This window comes from Callorhinus ursinus, unplaced genomic scaffold, assembly GCF_003265705.2.
Source record: "Callorhinus ursinus isolate GAN/ISIS: 27379988/994484 unplaced genomic scaffold, GSC_fseal_2.0 scaffold18, whole genome shotgun sequence".
Lineage (NCBI taxonomy): Eukaryota > Metazoa > Chordata > Mammalia > Carnivora > Otariidae > Callorhinus > Callorhinus ursinus.
The window spans coordinates 22,628,605-22,654,278 of NW_027397080.1; the positions used below are offsets into that span (position 1 = coordinate 22,628,605).

Consider the following 25,674-nt stretch of genomic DNA (forward strand, 5'->3'; position numbering starts at 1 on the left):
TGTTTCTGTGGCTGGCTCCTTGATTTTACACCCTTTATTTTTGAAGGTTTCCATCCAAGTCGCTTTCTGGCCCTCCACTCTGGGACCAAGCCCCTGGCTAGCAGTGTCGCTCAGTGGAACCTTGCAGGGTCCTCTCTGGCCCTGAGGTCCCGCTGCATCCTGCAAGGTAAACAGACCCACACACCGCGTTTCGCGCCCGGGTTGGCCTGTCACTTCCTGATGCCGGCACCCCTGTCGCAGGGTGGCGGCGAGAAGAGCCATATTGGGACACGCAGTACGTGAGACTGGGCCCGGAAGCCCGGACCACGCGCCGGAGACGGTCTGCGCAGGCGGCGGGACAAGCCTGGCAAGAGGGGCGGGGCCGAGCGGGAGGGGCGGGGCGGCCGGGAGCTCCAGGCGGCGCAGGCTGCGGAATCCGCCGGGAGGGTCCGAGGAGGCGGGGCGGGGCAGGGCGGGCCCGGGGGCGGGGCCGGGGGGCGAGCGGGGCGGGAGGAGTCCGAGCCTTTGCCGCCGCTGCCGCCGCCGCCAGGTAGGAAACAAGGGTTCCAATGGGCCGCGGGCGGGGTTCACCCACGCCGGGGCCCCTCCCCACCGCCGGCCTCACGAGGGTTGCTCCCGCAAGGCCGGACGCGGCCCCGCGGGCCTTTGCCCCCCACCCCGCCCTCCTCCCCCCGTGGGCGCCAGACCGCCCGAGGAGTGGCCGCACGCTGCTCCCGGCCCTGACTGCGGGGAGTCCAGGCTGCCTGGTTGTTGCTTGGTTGCTTTTAAAGCGGAAAGTGTCCTTAGGAATTCCGTAGGGCGGCAGATGGGGAAACTGAGGCCGGGCGGAGCACCCAGGCATCTCTTGCCTTCCAGCTCGGGGCTCTGAGCCCGCAAGGGTCGCCCAGCACCTTCCTGGATAAGTGAGGACGCTGCTCTGGTCCAGGCAGAGAAAGGAACTTGCCCAAGGTTACACAGGGTCACTGGGCTTACCCTTGTCCCACGAGCCCCTCCACGGAAGGTCTTCCGGCACTCCGCACCCGCTCTCTTCTTGCCCTTACAGCCCTGTGAGCTCATAGCACACATTCAAACAGAATTCCAGTAGGCGGCTGGGAATTCCTTCTGGAAAAAAGCCCAGGCCCCCAATTACAGATGGGCCATGTTTCTCACTCTGCCACCTGTTGGTATAATATAGTTGGTATACTAACTTTTGGGGGGACTATACAGCGAGGTAAACAGGCTCAGAGAGATGACTTCCCCAAGACAGCACCCCTAGGAAAGAGAACATTTTCAGAACCTGGGTGTTACCTGACTCCAGAGACTGACCTAGTGCCTGGCACAGAGAAAAGTAGGCTTTCACCACATCCTTTCTCTGTTCTGCCCCGGAGAGCACAGCAGGCCTAGACTCTGGGTCTTGGCCTAGAGACCACTGCCTAACACAAAGTAGGAGTTAACATGTTACTTCTCTTTTCCCTGACTCAGTACTCATTTCACTGCCGAAAACAGGAAACCCCTTTAAGTTTTAGGGGCATCCATTCATTTATTAGACACAGAGCACCTACTGTGTGCCATTGTGTGCACTGTTTAGGCCCTGAAAATACAGCACTGAACAAGAGAAGTGTTGCCCTTGGGGAGTACACTAGGAAGAGTGGAACAAAACACCGTTCTCCATTCAGGGGGTGGAGGGGTGCTGAGGGTTGGGCCGAGAGGACAGACCACTGGCATCTTACCAGCTGTGAAGTGTGTGCAGAGGACAGAGGGAGATTGAACCTCATAGTGTCAAACCCTCGTGGGCCTTGTTCCAGATGCCCAGCCAGCCTGAGCGTTCTCCCGACTCCCCGGGGATTTGGTGGGGAGTCGCTAGGTGGGTAGAGGGTGGTCCAAAGGAAGCCCTAGACTAACGTCAGAGTCTGGAAACCTGGCATTGCCCCTTCCTAGCTGTGTGACCTTGGTTATGTCACATCACCTCTGTGGGCCTCTGTTTCATTTATCATTCAACAGGTGTCTTAAAAGTGCATGGCATTGATGATATCGTGTCAGAATGCTTCTTAAATGGTAAAGCATGGTCCAAAGTGTGGCCTCCAGCAGAGGCCCTGCCAAATCAGGAGTAAGCAAGGGTGGATTTATTTAGAGCATATTTATTTAGAGGCTCCAACGACCCTGTTGGTAACCTGATACCACTCTCTGTAGAGAGGTGTAAGAGGCAGAGGTGGGGGTGGCTGAGTTCCAGGCAAGGGGGCTCAGGCCCCCTGCCAGGGTCAAGAAATGGAATGTTTGCCACACAGCATTTCAGTTTCTACAGCACTTGCTGTCACGTGCATGGTAGCAGGCAGATACGGGCTCAGGTCCTGGCTTAGTAGCCTCCTCAGTCATCTTGGACAAGCCACGTGACCTGTCTGTGCCTCAGTTTCCTCATGTGTAAAATACTGTCTCTAAGGTTGTCGTGAGGATGAAAGTAGCTAAGAACACAAAGGCCCTGTGTCTGGCGCTCGGGGAGCCTTTTTGCTTTTTCGACCAAAGGCCCAGGAGCAATTGGATGGGTGCCGTTGACCGAGTAGGTTGCCATCGCTCAGCATGGAAAGCTCATGAAGGCTGGAGCCTAGAGAATTTCTCCTGAGCCTGAAACCATGTCTCCTTGCGCTGGTGCTCCAGACTGCAAAGGTGGAGCCAGCTACCTGGGCCCGTACCTGTGCCTGAGAAACGTCAGGAGGTGATTTATCACTGGGTCCTTTATGGCCTGTGTGTTTTGTAAACACTGCTATACTTTATAAATTGAGGCTGCAGGGCCCCTGGGTGGCTCAGTTGGTTCGGCAACTGCCTTCGGCTCAGGTCATGATCCTCTAGTCCTGGGATCGAGTCCCGCATCAGGCTCCCTGCTCAGCGGGGAGTCTGCTTCTCCCTCGGACCCTCCCCCCTCTCATGTGCTCTCTCTCTCATTCTCGCTTTCTCAAGTAAATAAATAAATAAAATCTAAAAAAAAAAAACTGAGGCTGCAGATGAGATGGGGGGTGCTTGCTGCCTTGAATGTGTTCTAGTGGGCAGAAGGGGGCAGAAGGGGGGGCATCAGTCCATCTTCTACTTAGCCACCCTCCACTTGGGAGGCGAGAATTCTACCGTTGAACCACCAATGCCTCACCCTCCGCTTGGGCAGTCAGACCAATTCAGCTGTACCACCCTCTGCTTAAAATTCTGCTATGGCTTCCTGTTCGTTTTAGGGCAAAGAACAAAACCCATGAATATGGGCCATAAGGCCCTGCACAGTCTGGCCTATACCTCCAGCTACATCTCAGACCACTTTATCAGTAGCCCTCTGCGCTTGAGGCATGCTGCCCCCTCCCTCCTCAGGGCCTTTGCACATGCTCTTCTAGACCACTGTTCCCCCCTTATCTCCCTTTTCCCAGGTTAACACCTCCTCATCCTTCAGATCTGAGCCCAACCCCAGGCCAGGAGACATCCTCAGGAGTGTGGGAGGTTTAGTTCCGGAGGGAGTTGCATACTCATTTGGGGGGTAATTTCTGCCTGTACCCTGTCCACCACCTCTAATGTAACCCCCCCGACTTCCAGGACTGGACTGAGTTTGCTGAGAGGTGCTGAAGGATGAAATCTACATTTAGGAGTACCTCTTGAGCAAATATGGAAACCTCACTTTATATAAAACTATATTGTCCTTCTTCAAAAATGTAAGGCTGAGGGGTACCTAGATGGCTCAGTTAGTTGAGCATCTGCCTTTGGCTCAGGTCATGATCTCAGGGTCCTGGGATTGAGCCCCGTGTGGGGCTCCAAGCTCAGCAGGGAGTCTGCTTCTCCCTTGCTCTCTGCCCCTCCCCCCACTTGTGCACGCGTGTGCGCGCACCCTCTCTCCCTCTGAAATATATATTTATTATATATTATATTTATTTTTATATATTTATTTATTTGTATATAGGGCTGAGGCAGGAGGATGGAGTGAAAAAAATATAAGGCTGAAGTCATTTTGCTGTTGTAGGGGTAGGTGTTCACACATTCATTCCTTCATTCATTCATTCTGCACACAGGGAGTGAGCACCTACACTGACAGGCACCGTTCCAGGGCACATCCAGGAAAGACACAAAAGCCACTGCCCTGGTGGAGCTTTTTCTAGACAGATCACCCACAAACAAGTAAACCTGTAGCCCACTGCGTGGGAAGGAAGTCACGCAGGGTCTGCTGGGAGGGAGGAGAGGCGGGTCTGCTCTTTCTGCTGGCCAGCCGGGGAAGGCACTGATGTCCTGAGCCTCATCCACTCTCACCCTGACCCTCCCAGGCTGGGAGACCGGCACTTAGGCAAGCAGCCGTTGGGGAGGGGGCTGCCCAGAGGAAGCCTGGGGGCTTTAGAGGCAGCAGGCCTCAGGTTAGCTGAACAAATCCAGGGAGGCTTATGGCAGTCCTTGGTCCCCTTTGTAAAGTGGAGAAAATCTCGGGGTTTGAAGTCACACAGGCCTACAGGCTGCATCATGGCACTGCCAGCCAGGTGGCCATCACCTCCACTGGCCTCAGTTTTCCCATCTGTAAAATGGGGACAGTGACAGTTTCTTCTTCATGAGGTCATTGTGAGGCTGAAATGCGTTCCTAAGAGTAAGCCCACGGGAAGTCTTTCCTGATTTTGTTATGAAACTGTGCTTTTGAAAAACAATACCATTTGGACATGAGGGCCCACCTGGGGGTCAGCCGGAGTTGAGGCCTGAGGTGGGAATCCTGATATGGGCAGGAAGCAGCGGATGGTGCGGTTTGGCTGAGGCCTGGCTAGAAGAAGGGGACTGGAGGAAAATGACCACGGAAGGCAGGTTAGGTCTGTCCCAGAGGTGCTTAGGGCAGGCTGAGAAGTGGGGTGTTAGCCTGTGCACAGATGGGAGTGAGTGAGATTCGCCTAACCTGGTGGCTTTCAGTTTGTGTTTGAGATCTCCTGGCCCTCCCCAGGACATCAACTAGACTAAAGAGAGCTGTGCAGCATCAAGGTTGAGATGGCTGCCTCGGGGTTAAGACCCAGGTGTGTTCAAATCCCACATTACTTGCCCTGTGGCTTTGACCTTCATTTCTTAGGGCCTCTGTGTCCCTCTTGTAAATTGGGGATAACAGCACCTACCCTGGAGGACTGTTGGGAAGAAATGAAATGATGGGGGGAAAGGGGAGGCCCGTGGCTAACATTTACCAAACGGTCACTGTTATAATTTATAAAAATTTAATTGTGATAAAATAACATAAAATTTACTGGGGTGCCTGGCTGGCTCAGTTGGTGGAGCCTGCGACTCTTGATCTCCGGGTTGTGAGTTCGAGCCCCACCATGGGAGTAGAGATTACTTAAAAAATGAAATTAAAAAAAAAAACATAAAATTTACCATCTTAACCATTTCTAAGTGTGCAGGTCAGTAGTGTTAAGCGTATTCACATCACTCTGCAACCAGAACTTTTCCACTTGCAAATCTGAAACTCCGTATCCATTCAACAACTGCCCGTTTCCGCCTCCCCCAGCTCCTGGCACCCACCTTTCTGCTGTCTGTCTGTATAATTTCGACTACTCTAGGGTACCTCCTGTGAGTGGAATCAGACAGTATTTGTCTTTCCGTGACTGGCTTATTTTGCTTAGCACAATGTCCTCAAAGTTCTTCCATGGTATAATTCCCTTCCTTTTTTAAAAGCTGAATAATATTCCATCGCATGGATATATTGCTTTTTTGTTGTTGTTCATCCATTCATCCATTGATGGACACTCGGGCTGATTCTACCTTTTAGCTATGGTGAATAATGCTGCTATGAACATGGGAGCACAAATACATTTTTGAGACCCTGCTTTCATTCCTTTGGAGGGATAATACCCCCAAAGTGGTCTTGCTGGATTATTTACTGCTATAATTTGAAGGTGAGGCATTGAGGGTCCTCATCGAATCTCCTCTTGCCCACCAGAGTAAGAGAAGTCCCTGGGGCCCTGTAGGACAGTTTGAAAACCAGCAGATCAAGTAAACCATCACAAACTTTGCCATTTCCCCCCTTACCTCCTTCCTCAGCAAATGTGCCTCCCATTATGTTTTAGGTATTCCCGAGTAGAAACCACCATTCTATTCATCAGATGTTTATAAGTGCCTCCTGTGCTTTTGCATAAGGGCAGAAAGAGATAGACAATAAACAATGGGTGTAAACAAGTAAATGATCCAGTGTGTCGGACAGTGATTCGTGCTGGGGACCAAGCAGAGGAGCCAGGGAAAGGGGATTGGGATGAAAGGCAGGGGCAGGGTGGTCTCACTGAACTGGGAGATTAAGCAGAGACAGGAAGGAGGTGAGGGAGCTGGCCATGTGGTTGTCTGCAGGAAAAGCATTCCGGGCAGAAGGAACAGACTATGCAAAGACCTTGAGGTGAGAGCGTGCCTGATGGGCTCCAGGAGCAGCGAGGAGGGTGTGCAGCTAGAGCAGAGCCAGTAAAGGGGAGAGGGGGAGGAGGGCCGAGAGGCTAGGGACCAGACTGCATGTAGCGCAGGCACCACCGGAAGAACTGTGACTCTGGAAAGGGGGTTAGTGGAGATTTGGAGCCGAGAAGGACATGATGACTTCAGGTGGAGAGGGAGCTCTCTGGCCGCAGCATGGTGGACAGCTAGTGGGGAGAACAGACAGAGTAGGAGTCCGGTGGGGAGGCTCCTGCCGGGGTCCACCTGAGATGATGTTGGCTTGCACCAGGGCGCTAGTTGGGGAGGAATGAAGCAACCGTAATGTGGACGGAATGTCATACAACCTGAGCGTCCATCCCAATGGCACGCTGCCCCCCCGACTCCACCACCTGCCCATCCTCCAGGCTGCTGAGGTGAGATGGGATAGGAACTTTCCCTCTGTGCCAACATCCCTCTCTTCTGGTCTGTAGTGGGATTGTCTGAAAACCTCTGGATTCTAAGGTGTTGGAACTGTTGCCATGGAAACCTCCTGAGATGCTGCATGTACCGGTGGCTTCCAATTTAACTTCCAGAGAGAGGTATCGAATGAATGGGTTTCTCCTAAAATGCTGGAGGGGGGCAGGGTGGGGGAGTGAACTGGGACTGCCTAGAATCCTCCCTTCTAGGACCATCTCAAGGTTGTGTGTGTGTGTATGAACTTCGAACTACCCTCTTCAGAATTTCTGGCCCAAGAACGATGCTGTAGCTCTATTTGTTGTGAAGGGTTTCTTCAACCAAATGCTTTTCTTTCTCCTTGGCTCCAGAACAGTTAGTCCCCAGCCCTCCCATAATACCGTTGTTATCCCACTAGTGATGCCTCTGTTACTGTACCACAGGCTCATTTAAAAACTCAACTGTACGGGCGCCTGGGTGGCTCAGTCAGCTAAGTGTCCGACTTGATTGCAGCTCACGTCATGATCTCAGGGTTGTGAGATCAAGCCCACCATCAGGCTCTGCACTGGCGTGGAGTCTGCTTGAGATGCTCCCTCTTCTCCCCCTCCCTCCACCCCCCTCTCTCTAAAAAAAAGAAAAAGAAAAAAAAATACCTCAATTCTAACCGGTTCACCAGAAAAAGAGAAAGAACACCTCTCCCCACCTGCCCCACACACATACATTCACATCAAATTTGACCTTGGCCTTTACTGGCTGCTCCAAGGGGTAAAAAAGGCCATAATGGGCTGCCGTGTAAAGAAGTTCAGGGGCGCCTGGGTGGCTCATTCAGTTAAGCATCTGCCTTTGGTTCGGGTCATGATCTCAGGGTCCTGGGATCAAGCCCCGCATTGCGCTCCCCACTCAGTGGGGGCTCTGCTTCTCCCTCTGCCTCTGTCCCTCCCCACCACTCATGTATGTTCTCTCGCTCTCTCAAATAAATAAATAAAATCTTTATTAAAAAAAAAACACAAAAGAATGTCATTCTTGCATGTGATCTCCTAAAAGCTCAGGTCATGGAGTTTTAAGGATGATTTAAAGGGTGTTCCAGGATGATACTGATCATATTTGTTTTCTCCTCGCTGCTGAGTTGGGGACTTTTCATCTCCCCAAGAAGAAATCCTGCTGAGTCATTTACAGTGTTACTTAACAAATACGGGCTGGACACCTACTGTGGGTGCTTACAAGCCGAGGACAGCTGTCGTGGAATGGCTCTCTACCCCCACAACTGATAATAACAGCTCAGCCAGCATTTTCTTTGGCAGTAGGTAATGTAGCTGGCTCGATAAAACTCACAATCATAGACCATCATGCCACGGCCCCTGCTGACGTAACGCTCGTCCATCCTGCGCCTGGGCTTTGCAGTCCAGCCATGGGTGAGCGATCGCCGTGCTGGCTCTCGCTATGTATATGTTCTCTCCCTGCCAATTGGAGCTCTTCTGGGTCAAGTACAGGACTCTCAGAGTCCCTTGGTGTCTTCACAGCACCTGGACAGGGACAGATCCCCAGGAGACCCGTGATATCCGCAAGTTACTCCGTCCATCAGTGACCTCCTAGGCCCTGGGTGCCTTGGGACCAGCTCTCTGCACACTAGGTGGCCCCAGGGCGTGGAGTCACCACTGGCCCTGACCACTGGTCTTTTTCTCACTGCGGGAATCCAGCACTCTGTCTTAAAACCAGTTTAGCTTCTCAGACATACTTGAGCACCTCGGCTCCTCTTAGACCAGACCCTGATCCCAAAACAGACCAAGCAAGGGGTAGAGTCCCCTGAGGACCAGTGTACACAGTTCAGGTGATAGATCTTCCAGCCCCACAGCTGCCAGCACACTTCCTCAGCTGGGAGAGTTTGGGGGCCCAGCCCATCCAAGGGGACAGTCCACAGGGTTGGAAACAAGGGTTCCTCCATCACGTCATCGTGGGTAGCTGGGGATCGCTTCAGCCTGTCATGCTACCCTTTGTCCATTTTGTTGATTATAAGACCTGGTTGTTGGTCAGTGGAATGGGACTTAAGTGTGACCTCAGCCCCATGGGCTTGGTGGGCCACACAGGGCCAGGGCTGTTAGAGATAAAGCACTCTTCTTCTGGGGATCAAGAGCAAAATTGGTTTTAATTAAAAATTTTTTTTCATTATAAAAGCGCCAACGCGCTCAGGATGGAAAATGTTAAAAATACAGAAAATTGGGGCGCCTGGGTGGCTCAGTCAGTTAAGCGTCTGCCTTCGGCTCAGGTCATGATCCCAGGGTCCTGGGATCGAGCCCCGCATCAGGCTCCCTGCTCGGCGGGAAGCCTGCTTCTCCCTCTCCCTCTGCCCTGCCCCTGCCTCCCCACCTCCAACCTCGCTCTGCTTGCTATCTCTCTTATGCTCTCTATCAAATAAATAAAATCTTTAAAAAAATACAGGAAAATAGGAAGAACAAAACCCAATTACTTCTAGTCCCACAGCCCCGCCACCGAGAGACAATGATTATTGACTTTTGGCTAGATTTCCTTGTGATCATTTTGTTCGGTGAAACGTTTTTAAAAAAAAAACCTACCTGGAATCATATTGTACATCCAGTGGTAGGCTGTTAACCAGCTCTCTGGAAAATAAAATCCATCATGGGTAGCATCTGCCTCTTTCTGTGGTATCATTGCTCCCACTATGGCCCATCTCAGGCTGCCAGAGTCATGCAGAATCAGTTCTCCCCAGCCAGAATGAGCCTGCGTCGGCACACCATGTTATAATTTAAAATCATGACCTTTTTGGGCGGCGCCTGGGTGGCTCAGATGGTTAAGTGTCTGCCTTCGGCTCGGGTCATGATCCCAGGGTCCTGGGATCGAGTCCCGCATCAGGCTCCCTGCTCCTTGGGAGCCTGCTTCTCCCTCTGCCTCTCTCTCTCTGTCTCTGTCTCTCATGAATAAATAAATAAAATCTTTAAAAAAAAAAAAAGATAAAACCATGACCTTTTTTTCTAATCTTAAAAATCAATATGTACTCATTACCGAAAATTTATAAAACATAAACAATAAAGAGAAACAATCAACGGTCCAGAATCCAGGAGCCTCCTACTTAGAGATAGAGACACGCTGCTGGCCTCCACATATACTAGAGAACTTTCTTCAGAGTTCAGAAGCAACACATATTTATGGCAGAAAATTGGGAAAATCCAGAAGTCTCTGGTATCTTGCCTTTCACAGAGAATTTGGGAGAATATCCTTCCAGCCATTTTGTCTTCTCTGCATCTTTCTAACATGGATGGACTCATAGCTTGAATCTCGTAGTTTGTAGGCATGGTGCAGGCACATTCTCACGTCCCAGGGGAAGGGCCTTATCCCTGATAATTCCTTTAAAAAAGATTAAAGTGGCAGAAAATAATATTCTGGTTCTTTGGCATGGAAAATGGCCGTTAGGATGAAACTTGGATTATTTGAAGTCTTGGGGGACCCTGGGTAATTCCAGATGCTTGGTCCCTGCCCCATCTCCCTTCCTTATCTGATGCTCGATTTAAGTGTAAGAACAGGAGTGTCTTTGGGGAGAGAATTAGCAGGAAAATCTAGCTCTTGCTTAAGCCTAAAAGCTAGTTCATTCATTCATTCCTGTAACAGACATCTTTTTTTTTTATCAAAGATTTTTTAAATTTATTCATTTGAGAGAGAGAGGGCGAGTGAGCTAGAGCACAAGCAAGGGGGAGGGGCAGAGGGAGAGGGAGAAGCAGACTCCCCACTGAGTGGGGAGCCTGATGTGGGGCTCGATCCCAGGACCCTAAGATCATGACCTGAGCTGAAGGCAGACGCTTAACCGACTGAGCCACCCAGGTGCCCCGTAACAGACATCTTCTGAGCACTCTGTGGCAGGTAAGTGCTTGGGGCACCGGCTACAGATAGGAAGGATACCCCGTGCCTGCCAGGTACTGCAGGCTAACCAGGGAGCTGGGCGCTATAACCACATCTCAGGTTATGAGGAGCTAGAACAAGGATATTAAATGAGACAACCCATGCCAGGTGCCCGGGCTGTGCTCAGTGAGTAGCTGCTGCCTGCCAACCTGCTGAGAAAAGCACCCAGGTAAAGGAACCTGTTGGGGCCAAGGCCCAGAGGTAGTAGGTAGAAGTGGTAGCGAGGCTCCCCTGAGCCCTAGGCTAACCTGATCCCTCTGTCTCTCCTCCTCCAGATCCCACACCCTATGGACCCACCGGCTGGTTTTTCTGGTTTGTTTCCCCTAGGGCAATTGGCATATTTCTCCAAGAACCTTCAAGAAGCTGAACAGCCTGTTTTCACACTTAAGAGAGGGGAGGCCCACAACTGTTTCCTGAAATCTGGGTAAGTGTTATTTAAGGTTTCTTTTTCTTCACATCCTCGCCATTATTTAAGATTGTCTTATTTTAAATATTATGAGTTTGCATATTGTCTGTCTCCTTCGTGGGAACATACCTCCATGATGGAGGGGTGCGTCTGTCTTTGTCTTTGCTGTGCCCGCAGCATGTGGGGTGACACCTGGCGCCTATAGGCACATATATGTATTTATTAAATGCACTAGTTCATTTGGGGTGAGGTGGACATTTATTTTTCATTTACTTAGAACTTAAGAAAAGGTCTTTGGGCGCCTGGGTGGCTCAGATGGTTGAGTGTCTGCCTTCGGTTCAGGTCATGATCCCAGGGTCCTGGGATGGAGCCCCGCATCGGGCTCCCTGCTCCTTGGGAGCCTGCTTCTCCCTCTGCTTGTCTCTCTCTCTCTCTCTGTCTCTGTCTCTCTCTCTCTCTCTCTCTCTCTGCCTCTCATGAATAAATAAATAAATAATTTAAAAAAGAAAGAAAAGGTCTTTAAAATTCTGTAGAGACATCCTGCTGCTTTTTTCAAAGCTTTCTGTCTTAAAATAATTACAGTCTCACAGGCAGTTTCAAAACAAGTACTGCGAGGTCCCACAAACCCTTACTCCGCATTCCCATGGCTGCTGCCTTTACAATGAAGTCTGACTCCTGAGCTGGAAGAACGTGGTCTGGCACAGCGGGGGCCCCCAGCAGCTTCCCCACCTGCTCATTTCTTCCCTCCCACCCCTCCGTGCCCACCTCCTTACTGTCCAAGGCCTGGCTACACTGAGCATCTTTTTGGCTCTTCAAACCATCTTCTCTCTTCTACCTCTGGGTCTTGACACGTGCCATCCCCTGTGCCCAGAACGTGCTCTTCCTAACACCCCAACCCTATCTGACGCCACCTTCTCTTGGAAGCCACTTCTGGGCTGCAGGCCCCTGTTTGTATCCCTCCATCTGTGTCCCCACCCCCCACCCCGTCCCAGTGTTTGTCCTGCTGGTTTGTCATTGTCTGTTTGCTTGTCTGTCTCTACCACAGCGCAGTTTCTTCTGCGGAATACCCTCTCCCATGCACCCGCAGGGCTGTCCCCTTGTTTCCTGCAGACACCTTTCAACCATATAGCATCGTCACCCCCTCCTACCCCATCACTTTGTAGCCCCTCACCCTAATTGTTCTTCCCAGATGATGGCTTCCTGACACAGTTGTTTAGGGCATGGATCCTTACAGTCAGACCTGAGTGTGAATCTTGGTTCCACCACTAACTACATCATCTTGGGCAAGTTACTTAGATTATTATCATGTATTGCTGTATTCTTTTTTTAAAGATTTTATTTATTTATTGGGGCACCCGGGTGGCTCAGTCATTAAGCGTCTGCCTTCAGGTCATGATCCTGGGGTCCTGGGATCGAGCCCCCCATCGGGCTCCCTGCTCGGCGGGAAGCCTGCGTCTCCCTCTCCTGCTCCTGCTGTTTGTGTTCTCTCTCTTGCTGTCTCGCTTTCTGTCAAATAAATAAATAAAATCTTAAAAAAAAAAAGGTTGTATTTAGATTGTGTTTATTTATTTTAGAGAAAGAGAGAGTGAGCTGAGGCAAGGGCAGCAGGAGAGGGAATCTCAAGTAGACTCTGCACTAAGCACGTAGCCCAATGTGGAGCTCAATCTCACGACCCTGAGATCTTGACCTGAGCCAAAACCAAGAGTTGGACACTTCACCGACTGAGTCACCCAGGTGCCCCCTGTCTCCCACCAGAATGCAAGCAGGGAAAAGTACTTAGCCTCTCTGAGCTTGTTTCTCAGCTATAGGAGGGAATCATAGTGGCTCACGTCACACTTAACCTAACATGATAGTTGTGAGAATTAATTGCATTGGAAAGTGCTTTGTAAACTGTTACATGCTGTACAGATGTTGGTTTGTTGCCTTTCACTACTTCAGGGTTATTTTGCAAAGCAGGACTCTGGGATCATGACCTGAGCCGAGGGCAGTCACTTAACCAACTGAGCCACCCAGGCGCCCATGCACAGACTTTTAAATAAGTCCTCTGTAGAAGTAATATTTCAAGGACAAAAATTTTTATTGCTCAGCTGGATGAGAATGAATTTATGGACCAAAGCCGGTGCAGAGTGTGGGTATTAGACTCGAAATCTCTTTAAGCAGAAGTGGTGGCCAAGAACTCTGGCTTTGGGCTCCAGCTTGCCATTTACTGGCTGTGTGATTCGGGCCCAGTTACTTCTCCTCTGTTTGCAGACTGGAGTAGTGCCTGGCTCATAGAGTCAGCTGAGACTGGGCACGTTAACACTGCAGCCCCAGGGCCTGGCCCCCAGCGACAGGCACATAATGTTAGCTCTTGCCATTATGTGGGCACCTCTGCTATGTGCCAGGCACTGTGCTGAGCATTTCATTGATTTGTTGGTTTTTTAAAAGATTTATTTATTTATTTGAGAGAGAGCGTGCATGCATGTGAGCGAGCACGAGTCGGGGGAGTCGGATGCTTAACCGAGTGAGCCACCCAGGCGCCCGTGTTTGTTGATTGTTTAATGCATTTATTTCTTTAACAAACATGTATGTGGCATGAGTCAGATGCCAGGTTTTGTTCTAAGTGCTTTACAGATACTAACCCACATAGCTATGTCACTTGCTGCCAATCTGGGTCCTCCAGGCAAATACTGTTATAGTCCCATTGTCAGGTGAAGAAGTGTAAGGGCAGAGAGGTTGAGTTGCCCAAAGCTCCATATCTATGAGATGGAGGTGCTTGGATTCATACCCTGGTCTGTCTGGTCCTGAGCCTGCATTCATATCCATAAAGCCCTGTGGTCAAGGCAGGTTCCCTTCCTAGTACTCACTCCCAGGACCCTTCCTGCCCCTTGGATGTCTGACTTGGCTTGGTCTGTCCCCTCCCCTGCTTTCCTTGCTTCCCCTTCTGCCCCTCAGAAAGAAGGAAAGAATAAAGGGAGGGGAAAAAAGAGAGCTCCCCCCATCCCTTCCTTCTCTCCTTCCTTCCCTTCATTGAAGTGTAACATATATAGAGTACACAAATCTTTTTTTTTTTTTTTTTGGTGGGAAACAAAGCAGTTTATTGAGTGATAGCAAAATGATAGTACAAAGCTCCCAAGGAGGGAGGGGATCCAAGAGGATTGCCCTAGAGTACACAAAGCTTAAGCCTTAAGCCTTAAGCTTGATGAATTTTTAAATATATTTATACCCATGTAATCACACTGGGTGATACAGATACAGAACATGTCCATCAGCTAGAAGCCTCACTGTGCCCCTTCTGAGCCAGTACTTACTGCCTTCCAGGGGCAACCTCTCTTCCATCTTCTTTCACCCTAGATTGGTTCAACCTGTTCTTCAAGTTCATAGGAACACAATTCCACAGATAAGTATGTCTGCTTATAATTGTGCCTGTGGGGTTCGCTCATGTTGTTGTGGTTAGCCAGACTTCATCCTTTTTCATTGCTTTGTAATATTCCATGGTCTGAAGATGGCGCAGTTTTTCCATTCCACTGTGGACAAACATGTGACTTGCTTCCGGTTTGGGACTATTGTGAATGAAGCTGTGAATGGAGCGTTCATGTACATGCCCTCTGGTGGACATAAGTCCTCGTTTCTCAGGAGTAGAATTACTGGGGCATAGAAAAGACATACATTTAGCTTTAGTGGAAAATGTCAAACCGTTTTCCAAAAGGCTGTACCACAAATACTCCCACCAGCAGCATGTAGAAGTTCTATGTGTCCCTTTCCTCATCAACACTTAGTATTGTCAGATTTTTATTTTTAGCCATTCTGACAAGTAAGTAGCAGTGTCTCTTTGGGTGCTTTAATTTATTTTTCTGATGACTACAATGTTGAACTTCATGTGCTTATTGGCCATTGGGTATCTTTTATGAAGTACCTGTTCAGGTGTTTTGCCCATTTTTAAATTTGCCTTATTTCTTTTTCTTCATGACTTATAGGGGTTGTTTATATACTAGGGTACAAATCCTTTGTTGATACACATTGAAATATCTGCCCTAGGGCGCCTGGGTGGCTCAGTTGGTTAAGCGACTGCCTTCGGCTCAGGTCATGATCCTGGAGTCCCGGGATCGAGTCCCCACATCGGGCTCCCTGCTCAGCGGGGAGTCTGCTTCTCCCTCTGACCCTCTTCCCTCTCGTGCTCTCTATCTCTCATTCTCTCTCTCTCAAATAAATAAATAAAATCTTTAAAAAAAAAAAAAAGAAATATCTGCCCTAGTCCATGGTCTGTGTTTTCACTCTCTTGAAGATGATGAATAGCAGTTCTTAATTTGAATGAAGTTTCATTTATCAGCCTTTTCTTTCATGATTGGTAGTCACTGTGTCCTATTTAAGTAACTTTTACCTACCCCCGGTTGCATTTTTCAGAGATTTTTTTTTTTTTTATCCTGCAGGGCTGGAAATGGCCACACAGGACAGATCGAGCCAGAGGCTGCCTCCGGTGGGCGAGCCGGCAGTGGAGGGGGCGCCGCATCTGCCCGTGGGCCACGAGCTGGCCGAGGCCAGCCGCTTTGCCTATGCTGCCCTCTGTGGCATCTCCCTGTCCCAGCTCTTTCCAGAACCTGAGCAAAGGTGAGTGCTCTTGTCTCACGGAGGGAATGTCATGCTTCTTCAGGGAGGCCATTATTAACAGCCAGGCCACCTACCGGGTGCTGCTGGCAAAGGGGAGAAAGTCATTGTCCTTATCTTTAAAGAGTTCACAATCTGGGGGGTAAGACATACCTCGTTCATACTTACTCATTTACCTACACCAGGCATTTTCTGAGCACCTACTGTGTGCCAGGTATGATTTAGAGTACATGGAAGGTGTACATGAATGAGATGAACAAAGCAGATACTCCCTGCCCTCAAATAGGACACAGTCTAATGGGAGAAAAGACACTTATTCATGCATGTAACATGCATTTATTGAGCACCTACTCTATGCTAGGTGTACTGCTGGGAGAAAAACAAGGCCTGGCTCCTGCCCTCTAGGGGCTTATAATCTGGGGTAGAGCACCCGGATAACTGACTACCATTATACTAGAAGACAGGGTAAGTGCCTGGATGGGTTTAAACCAGGTGTCATGGGAACAAAAGCTGGACAGGTTGAATGACACCAGGAGGAGGGGTGCACAGGTGGGACAGACTTTTCTCGGGGAGAACAGAGTTGACTCAGGGACAGAATGGATGCTGTGGATGTTGCGAAGAGAGGAGCTCACTGTGGCCCCAAAGCTCCAGGTGGTGGGCGGGGCTAGAAGGACAAATACCATTACTGTGACAGGAAACAAAAGATGGGAGCAGGAAAAGACAGGATGTTTTGGGGTCTGCAGTATTTTCAAGACTTACTCCCAAAACGTCTGCCATGAGTAAACTTTCCCACGCCTTAGGTCTTACCTGGGTTTTTATTTGTTTTGTTTGTCTTTTATCCTCACCTCTCCCACCGGACCGAATACTTGAGCATATTCATCTCCTTGGGCGTCACTTCCAGGAAGCCTTCCCAGACCCTCCCCAAGCCCCAGACCAGGGTGTTTCTCCAGCCATATGTTCAGCGACCCAGCCCTGTGGCCACCATGCTGCCCTGCAGCTCTTCCCACACCCACCACCCCTCCGGTTTGGGCTCCTGGAGGGTGGGAGCTGCCTTGTTCACTCACCTGTGAGTCCCTAGAGTCTCTGGTACGGCTGGGTGTACCCCACAAACCAGTACATGGTGGGGGGAGACCTTTGTGTACTTTGTTTCCATAAACAAATGTTCATGAGCCTGCACTGTGTGCCAGGCCTGTGCTGAGCACCTCCTAAGAGGGAACGTAGAGAAGCGAGTCACTGTCCTGTGTGCCCCCCCCACCGCCCGGCAAACACACACACATCCGGGTACCACTGTAAGCCCACGTGCTCCTGCCCCGCCCGAAGCCCGGAAACATTTGCACTAGGGTGTTTCCTTCCTGAAAGTTTCCCTTTCAGAAGGTCAGTTCATTCCGCATGGTTGATCTCTGTGTTCTTAGGCCCAGAACACATTTTAAAAACAATTTCAAGGGGCGCCTGGGTGGCTCAGTCGTTAAGCATCTGCCTTCGGCTCAGGTCATGGTCCCTGGGTCCTGGGATCAAGCCCCGCATCGGGCTCCCTGCCCGGCGAGAAGCCTGCTTCTCCCTCTCCCACTCCCCCTGCTTGTGTTCCCCCTCTCGCTGTGTCTCTCTGTCAAATAAATAAAATCTTTAAAAAACAAACAAACAAAAAAACAATTTCGATCATGTTACAACTCAGGCCCTTGGTTTCAGTAATCTTTAGAAGGCACCCTGTGGATGTTTTTGGTCCACACAGGACATAAAAGCAAGTCTTTTTTAATGTATTTTGTATCTGAGCCGTAAACGTCGTAGATGCTGTTCCCTACAATTAACTCTGTTTATTAAATGTGGAGAAATTATGGGGTAGAGCAGGGCATGGCACATGTGTTCTGTGAAGGGCCAGGTGTTTTAGGCTCCCAGGCCATGTAGCTTGTGTAGTAGTCAGGACGGTGTGGCTGTGTTCCAATAAAACTTTATTAGAACAAAAGCAGGCTACAGGCCCACTCTGGCCCACATGGGTAGTTTGCCAGCCCCTGGCGACTAGGAGGAGCTTGGACTCAGGATGAGAAACCCTGGATTTCGGGTGAGGTTTTGCCCCTTCCCGGCACCGAGACCCTTGATTTAACCTCGGCAGCCAGATGCTCCATCAGCAAGCGGGGGCCAAGACTCAGGGAATGTTTGGTGCACCTGCTTAGCCGTTGCCCGGCGCTTGGTGAGCGCCCAGGCGGGTGATCACTGAGGAGGAGCAGTGTCTGTTGTGATTAAGCAAGACCTCTGGTGTTCGTGGAGACAGATGAACCCTAGACCTGTCACTTCAGCTCACTGGGGCTGCCTTTCCTTATCTCTAGACTGGGGGTAAAAATAACACCTCCCTCTCTCGTGAGGGTATGGTGAGAAGTAAATGAGTGGTGTGAATACAGCGCTTATCTGGCCCAGAGGCCGACAGATCATTGCTCTGTGATTGTCATTTGTTGTCATTGTTGCTGCTGATTTTCACCCATTTTGGCTAAACCAACAAGCACATTAGAAGCAATTCCCAAAGCCCTGCAGCCTAGAACGCTGTTTGTTCTGCAATCCGTGGCTGTGTGTTGCCACTTTACATATGTACTCATTAATTCATTCATTCATTTATTTTTTTTAAGATTTTATTTATTTATTTGACAGAGTGAGGGAGAGAGAGCGAGAGAGAGCACAAGTAGGGGGAGCTGAAGAGGGAGAGGGAGAAGCAGACTCCCCTCTGAGCAGGGAGCCTGATGCGGGGCTCGATCCCAGGGCCCTGGGATCATGACCTGAGCCAAAGGCAGATGCTCAACTAACTGAGCCATCTAGGCGCCCCTCGTTTCTTCATTGAAAGAAACACATATATAACGCCTTATACGGGCCAGATTTTGTTCTAAGTACAAGGACAAATGTTAATGTAATCCTTCCAGCGACCCTATGAAATGGGTTTCTTCATTATCGCCACCATTTTGTAGATGAAGAAACTAAGGCACAGAGAGGTTGAGTAACTTGTCCAAGATCACACAGGTAGTGGCAGTGCTGGGACTGGAACCAGTCTGTGCTCTTGACCCCTCCTCTCTTATGATGAGATGCTTTTCTACATCCAAGATTTTCTTCTTGGACCTGGGGCCAGGCCATGCCTCGTTGACCTGTAGGTAATGTTGTAGCTCCCTCAGTCATTCTCTGCCTCCATACACACCCACATAACCGCCCCGGCGTTATCCTGGTAGATTGCCATGGGACAAATGAGAATAATTGTACCAGCAGTAGCTAACATTTATTGGGGGTTATCAGGTGCCAGGCCCTATTACAATGTCACTTAATCTTTCTCTCCAATCTCTGAGGCATATCCTGTTATCGTCCGCATTTTATAGCCGAGGAAAACCAAGCTAAAAGAGGTGAAGTACGGGCATGAAGACAGTCACCGAGGGGGCCAGGACTCCCCTGGGCCCTGGACGTCAGAGCCCCACTCAAACCTCTTCTCCATTGCCTCCCTTGGTCACCTTAGAAATAAAAGTCGGGAGGCCAGCCGACATTCCTTGGGCATCTCCTACAGGCTCTGCTCTGGGGGCTTCATGTGTACTGTCTCGTTGAATCTTCAAACAGCCTGACGAGGTTAGTCTCTTAAATGCATTTGCAGATAGGGAAACTGAGGCACAGGGAGGTCAGTTCACTTGGCAGTGTGTTGCGTTGCTCAGATGTCCCTTTGGCAATGGCCTCCTCCCGCTGCAGAGAGGGCTGCCTTGGCTGAGCAGAGCCACCTCGCCCACGCTTCCACCCCCCTCCCCCGGCATGTCGCGCGGCCCGAGGGTCTGTGCGTCCCGTGCCTGTGTCCACCCTGCCGTGAGCTTCTCACCCGACGTGGTGTCTTGTGCCTCTGGTTCCTCAGCCTCTTAGGTGTTTGGCTGTCTGTCTTCTTCCGTAGGCCACAGTCACCATGGTTTCCGTACATGCTGGCTGTTCCCACCCATGACCTTGTCTGACCTACACTTCCCAGCAGCCTTGTGAGACCTGTTCTGGAAGCCTTGGGGATCTAAGGCACGTCTGTCTTTCAGCTCCTTCTGCACAGAGTTTGTGGCGGGCCTTGTGAAGTGGCTGGAGTTACCCGAAGCCGTCCTGCCAACCATGACTGCTTTTGCCAACGGCCTGGGAGGCGAAGGCGCGGACGTGTTTGCTCCGATTTTATTGAAGGACCCCATCTTGAAGGACAACCCATTGGTGATCATTCAGGTACACCCACCACCCAGGGGGCGGCTGCTGGGGAAAGGAGAACAAAGTCAGTCTGAAAATCACTTCTAGTGGGGTGGTGTAGTTGAAAGATCAAATATTTTGGGGCACCTGGGTGGCTCAGTCAGTTGAGTGTCCGGCTCATGGTTTTGGCTCAGGTCCTGATCTCAGGGTCCTGGGATCGGGCCTCACGTTGGGCTCCACACTCGGTGCAGAGTCTGCTTGTCCTTCTCCCTCCCCCTCTGCTCCTCCACCCTCACTCACTCACGCTGTCTGTCTCTCTCTCTCTCTCAAATAATTTTTTTAAATAAATAAATAAATAAAATATTTCATTATAATATCACAGGATGATGATCATAGCTAATAGTAAATTATTGTTATTGAATATTTACCATTGATTTAATGTAATACTTACATGGTGCTTATTATGTACCTTGCAAATACTAACTCATTTAATTCTCAAAGCAACTTTATGAGCATAAGTAGGTAGTATGATCCTCCCCTTGTTATGAGGAGACTGAGCCACAGAGGGGTTAGGTGACTTGTCCGGGGTCACGCAGCTGACAAGTGGCTCAGCCAGGAGCAGGCTAATTTCCTATCAACATATTGCTGATTCCTGTTATTTTTTTCCCCAGGACCTTCTGAGCTTCTCACTCAAGGATGGTAAGTTGATTTTCTAAGTTCTAGAAATTTTTTTTTAAAATTCTGCAAATTTGGGGTGCTCATCTTGACACTTGACCAATAAAGCCAGTGATGGGTGTTGCCACCTGTGGGTCCATCCCCCGTGGTCTTTTTGGTGCAGGGAAGGAAAGGGAACCCTGTGTAGTCAGGGAGCCAGTGAGCCCCTCATTCGTGCCAAACACCGTTGGGGCTCCGTAGCCATTATTTCGTCTCTCCTCACGAGGTCCCGTGGTTTTACCTGCTAAGTAGCTCTTGAATCTGGTTCTTTCCCCGGCTCCACCCACCGCCCTGGTCTGAGCCACCGTCACCCACCCCTGGACGACAGCAGGGGTGTCCTCGCTGTTGTTCCTGCCCCCACTCTGGCCAGCAGTCTGCTCTCTGCACGGCAACTCGGTGATCCTTGCAGAGGCACATGGGACCACGCTGCCTCCTGGCTCCGTCCCCACGTGACTCCCCCTGCCCTCAGGAGGGTGGCCCGCGCGGGCTGGCCCCGGCCCCGCCTCATCTCTCAGCACACCCCTTCCCGCTCTCCACGCCGGCCCCCCTCCCCGAGTGCCTGTGCTTCCATGGACTTCGCAGGTGCCCTTCCCCTGCCCACAGAGCATCCTGCTCCTCTTCCCTTCCTCCCTCCACTCAGGCAGCACTTCCCTGGGAAAGCCTCTGGCTTCTGCCTGGGATGCTCATCCCAGCACCCTGTGGCCATGGCTGTGGTTGAACAGTTACCGGATACTTTGCGGGCTTCCCCTCCACACCGTAGCTCCAGGCAGGCAGCGCCCCATCTGGTTTCCTTCACCATGTGTTTCTAGTCCCTAACCCAGCACCTGGAACATAGTACATACTCTAGTAGATATCTGATGAACGAATTAATGAGATAGATCTTATTGCCCCGTTTTGTGGCTGAGGAAGTCGGCTCAGAGAGGTTAAGCGATTTACCCAAGGCTGCACAGTAAGTGGCAGCGTGGGAGTCCACCTGCTTTCTCTCCTAGGGCCGCCGTAACAAATTACCGTACTCGGGGAAGCTTGAAGCCGCAGAAATGTATTCCCTCACGGCTCGGGAGGCCCAGATTCGGAAAGCAAGGTGCCAGCAGGATCTCGCTGCCTCCCAAGGCTGTAGGGGAGAATCCCTCTTGCCTCTCTCTGGGCCTTCCTCCGCCTGCAGCCGCGTCTCTCTAGTTTCTGCCTTCGTCGTCCCGTGGCCTGCTTCTTCCTTTCCTCTCCTCTCTGTACGTCCTGTAAGGACCTTGTACAGGGCGGCCTCATCCAGAGCTCTTTACTTATATCTGCAAAGACCCTCTTTCCAAATAAGGTCACCTTCCCAGCTTCCATTGGGTTGTATTGTTTTGGGGGGGGGTCACCAGTGCAACCCACTGCAGAGCCCAGGGTGTCCCCACATCAGACCACTACAGGGCTCCCTCATGAGCACCTCCCTGCCCCCCATCGCTCCGCCTCTGTTTCTCCCCACCCCTCTCCGCCCGGGCCCCCCATCATTGTGTGTGTGGCTTTTTCTATTCCCTGTGCTGGCGAGAGGTTTTGGCGCAAAGACCCCTGATGTTTATTCTGATGGCAGGGAGGAGAGGCACAGAATTGTAAGTGAAATCCCAACGGCCTCCAAACCATCGCATGGGAAAAAGGTTATACCTTTATGAAAAATTACGTAGGGAAAGTTGCACCAGCCCCTCGGAACCCCGGCTCGTCGGGGAGCGGAGGGGCGGGAGGAGGAAGAACAGGAAGAGCAGGTGCACGAACATAGGCAGAAAAGAGCTCACAGGGGAAGGTCCCTGGGGCAGCAGCCCAGCGGGCTAGGCTTTGGGCCTGTTGGCCGCCTCGGGCAACTGAGCTGGGGAAGAGAGCAGGATGCATTTCACCTGGGCAGACTCTAGGAGGCATCCCCATCAGCCCAGTGTGAGGAAACGCGGCCTCAACGAGGGAGCAGAGATACTGGGGGTGAAGGGCTGACCCAGGAGTCGTTCTGATGGAAGAGACGGCAGGATCCCTGACAGACCAGATAGAGGGAATGCAAGAGAGGAGCCAGGAGTGATGTCTCAGCCCTGGAAGTCTGGTTGCCTGATGCCAGTCGCCAGGGTGTTAGGACCAGCTGGGGAACCCTGGTATTTGTCTTGAGTGACCCTTTCATGCAAAGTGGGTGGTTCAGGGAACCTAAGAGAGAAGGGCACCGGGACCTCCTCCAGCCCTACACAAGAGGTCATAGGGACTGTCTTCCCATGCGTGCCTGCTCATAAAGCTGTGTTCAGCATGGTCAGTATCCACGAGGGTGGTAGGGTGTCCAGGTCACTGTACCTTGGGGCTTCTGATTATGAGACTAACACATGGTCTCTTTTATTTTTTAAAAAGAAGGAACCTTAAGTCCTTGCTCTTCACAGTATGGTCCATGGACCAGGAGCATCAACATCCGGGAGCTTTGTTAGAAAGCCAGACTTCCGGGCCCCACCCACACCTCCTGAATCAGAATCTGCTCATTGACCAGGCCCCAGGTGCTTCCTTGATAGTCTGAGGAGTGCGGCTCTCAGGCTCAAAACCCAATGTGTATTTTTGGCCCTGCTCTACCCAAACAAAATATTTTCACTGCCTATCTCAGAGCTGAATGGGACCTCAAGGATGATTTGTTGAGCCCCTGCGCTCAGGCAGGCATGGCGTTAAGTAATTACTCCCGTTTGCTGTTGAGGCTTGCCCCAGGAAGTGGCAGAGATGGTCTGAGAACATTGCCCAATCGTAGCACTTTTTTTTTTTTTTTTAACAGAAGTAAGGGAGGAATAATCATGTCTGATGCTCCTGGACACTCGTAGAGTCAAGGGTTGCATTTGCATGGAGGTCTGAGACTCCAGTAGCTCGAAAGCACAGACACTCTCACCTTATAATCCTGTAACAGCAAAGCCTTGTGTTACTGAGCGCTCACGGTGGGCCTGGCCCGAGGCTGAGGGCCACACAGGCATGGAGCCTACTCAGCACCCTGCAGGGCGGTTGAGGCTATAGACCCGAGACGCATGGTCCCAAGGGCATCTCGGATGAGCCTCTCATTTTTCCAGGTGGAGAGGTGAAGGGCCAGAGAGGGGAGGGGGCTTTCCCTGAGACACACAGCGCTAGAAGCAGACTGGGAGTCAGAACCTGGTCTCTGGCCTCTGAGGCCAGCGCTTTGTCCCATTGCCTTATCACCGGGTAGGAGGGGCAGGGGTCCCAGTGCGCCTCCCTCTGCCTCAGTTTCTCCCTTTCCTTACCTGGAGAGCCATATTCATCTTACCCCCTGCCCCCCACCCACAAACCACAAATCCTCCTGAGCCCCCCTGAGCAACTAGGACACAACCTAGCCCTCTCTGCTATGGGGGACCTTGGCCTGGTTCTGGCAGAACAGTTGGAGTGGATTTAAAACGGCCTGTCTCATGTCACCACCTGGTACTTTGTGCCCTCCCAGGGGTATTCTCTGAGCAGCATGGAAACCATTATTATCTGATAGCCTCCCCAGATCGGGGACCCCACAGGGTCAGGTGCTAGGGCTCCAAAGGCTTACAGAGGTCAGGGGTGGGTGGATCCTCAAACCATCTAGACCACCCTCTCAGGGCATAGATGGGAAAATGAGACCCAGGGGCGGGCCTGGCTTGCCAGTAATTGTCGTGGCCAACTCTTTATCCGTATTCATGAAGAACCAGGGACCAAGAAGTGAGGGCATTTGGGGAGTCAGCCTGCCTGGGTGTTAAAATTCAAGCTCCACTTTGGCAAGTTACCGAATGGTTCTGTGCCTCGGTTTCTCACGTATCAAATGGAGATAACAGCAGTCTTTACCTTAGAGGGCAGTGGTGGGGATTAAATGAGATACACCGTGCAGAGTGCTCCGAACAGAGCACACGAGTGCTGCTCATGTGTGGTGGTGGTTAGAGGTAAAGTGGCAAAGCCCTGCAAATCAGGAAACCTGGATGCTCATCCTGTCTCTGAGACTCTCTCGTTATGTGACCTTGATCAAGTCACTTAACCTCTCTGAACTGCAGCATCAAATCCAAAGGAGGGGCAACAGACAGATACTCCTTAAAAACAAAAAAACAAACAAAAAACCTGTCTTTGGTTTGAAGAGCATGGCTAGGGATCTTATAAAGAGAAGGTCAGTGTCATAGTTGGCCCATTTGTTCGGGTGCTTCCCCCATAAACTCCATGAGGGCAGGGCCCTGGTCTGGCTTGTTCATTGCACCCCAACATCTACCACACTGATAGGCACATGGTGGGCATTTAATAATTATTGGATAGATAGATGGAAGAATGGATGGATAGATAGAAGGATGGATAGATAGAAGGGTGGATGGATGGAGTGAAGGAAGGATGGACGGATAGAAAGGAAGGAAGGATGGATGCAAGAATGGATGGAAGGATGGATAAATGGAAGGAAGGAAGGGTGGGTGGACGGACAGATGGTTAGATGGATGGATGGATGGAAGAACGGATGAATGGATGGGAAGATAGATGGATGGATGGATGGCGTTTCTTTAGAGAATAAGCTTAGATACCAGCAGGTTGGTTCGTCTGAACCTGAGGGTTAAACCATCTTGTACAGAGATTGATAGGCTAGGAGAAGGCCTTCTGTGCTACTGGGTTTCTCTCCGAGCGTGAGGTGGGGTGATTAGTCATGGAATCAGCCCAGGAAATCAGTATGAAAGGCTGCGTTTCCCAGAACTTCCTGGAAATTTGGCCTTTACCGACACTGTTGGGATCTTAGTCACTAGACAGTGCCACCTTGGCAGCTGGGTGGACTTTTGTGGGTGATAACCATGGTTTCATCCAGTAACAACCACCGAGCTCTTTTCCCACACAAATGAAAAAGTAATTCTTTTACTCGCTGAAGGTTAAACCGAATCTAAGCTGATAACTCTAAACCAGTTTCCTCAAGCTCGGCACTCTTGGGCACTCTTGGGCCTGGGTCATTCTTCGTTGTTGGGCCATATGTGCGCTGTAGGATGTTTAGGGGTATCCCGACCTGTACTCACCAGCTGCCGGTACCACTTCCTGAGCTATGACAACCAAATGTCTCCATAGTTGCCAAATGTTGTCTGGGGAGCAAAGATGTCCTTAGCCGAGAACCACCACTC

The 25,674-nt window shown here is 50.8% G+C and overlaps 1 protein-coding gene across 6 annotated transcripts in view; it reads left to right on the plus strand.

The window, feature by feature from the left end:
• Nucleotides 1-463: 463 nt before the first annotated feature.
• The window catches only part of TMCO4 (transmembrane and coiled-coil domains 4), an 87,927-nt gene continuing 62,716 nt past the window's right edge, over nt 464-25,674 (plus strand). For 3 of the 6 annotated variants that reach the window (XR_012381355.1, XM_025856941.2, XM_073903261.1), the window contains exons 1-7: nt 464-529; nt 6,846-6,953; nt 7,934-8,107; nt 11,044-11,140; nt 15,532-15,709; nt 19,735-19,909; nt 20,542-20,569. Coding sequence is in view for 5 of the 6 variants with exons in the window: in XM_025856941.2 (XP_025712726.1) it covers nt 15,540-15,709; nt 19,735-19,909; nt 20,542-20,569 (373 nt within the window). In the remaining variant the exon portion in view is untranslated. Of the gene's footprint in view, nt 530-6,845; nt 6,954-7,933; nt 8,108-10,658; nt 10,678-11,043; nt 11,141-15,531; nt 15,710-19,734; nt 19,910-20,541; nt 20,570-25,674 lie in introns of those variants that run through there. The other 3 variants (XM_073903260.1, XM_025856944.2, XM_025856942.2) reach the window with 3 other exon arrangements.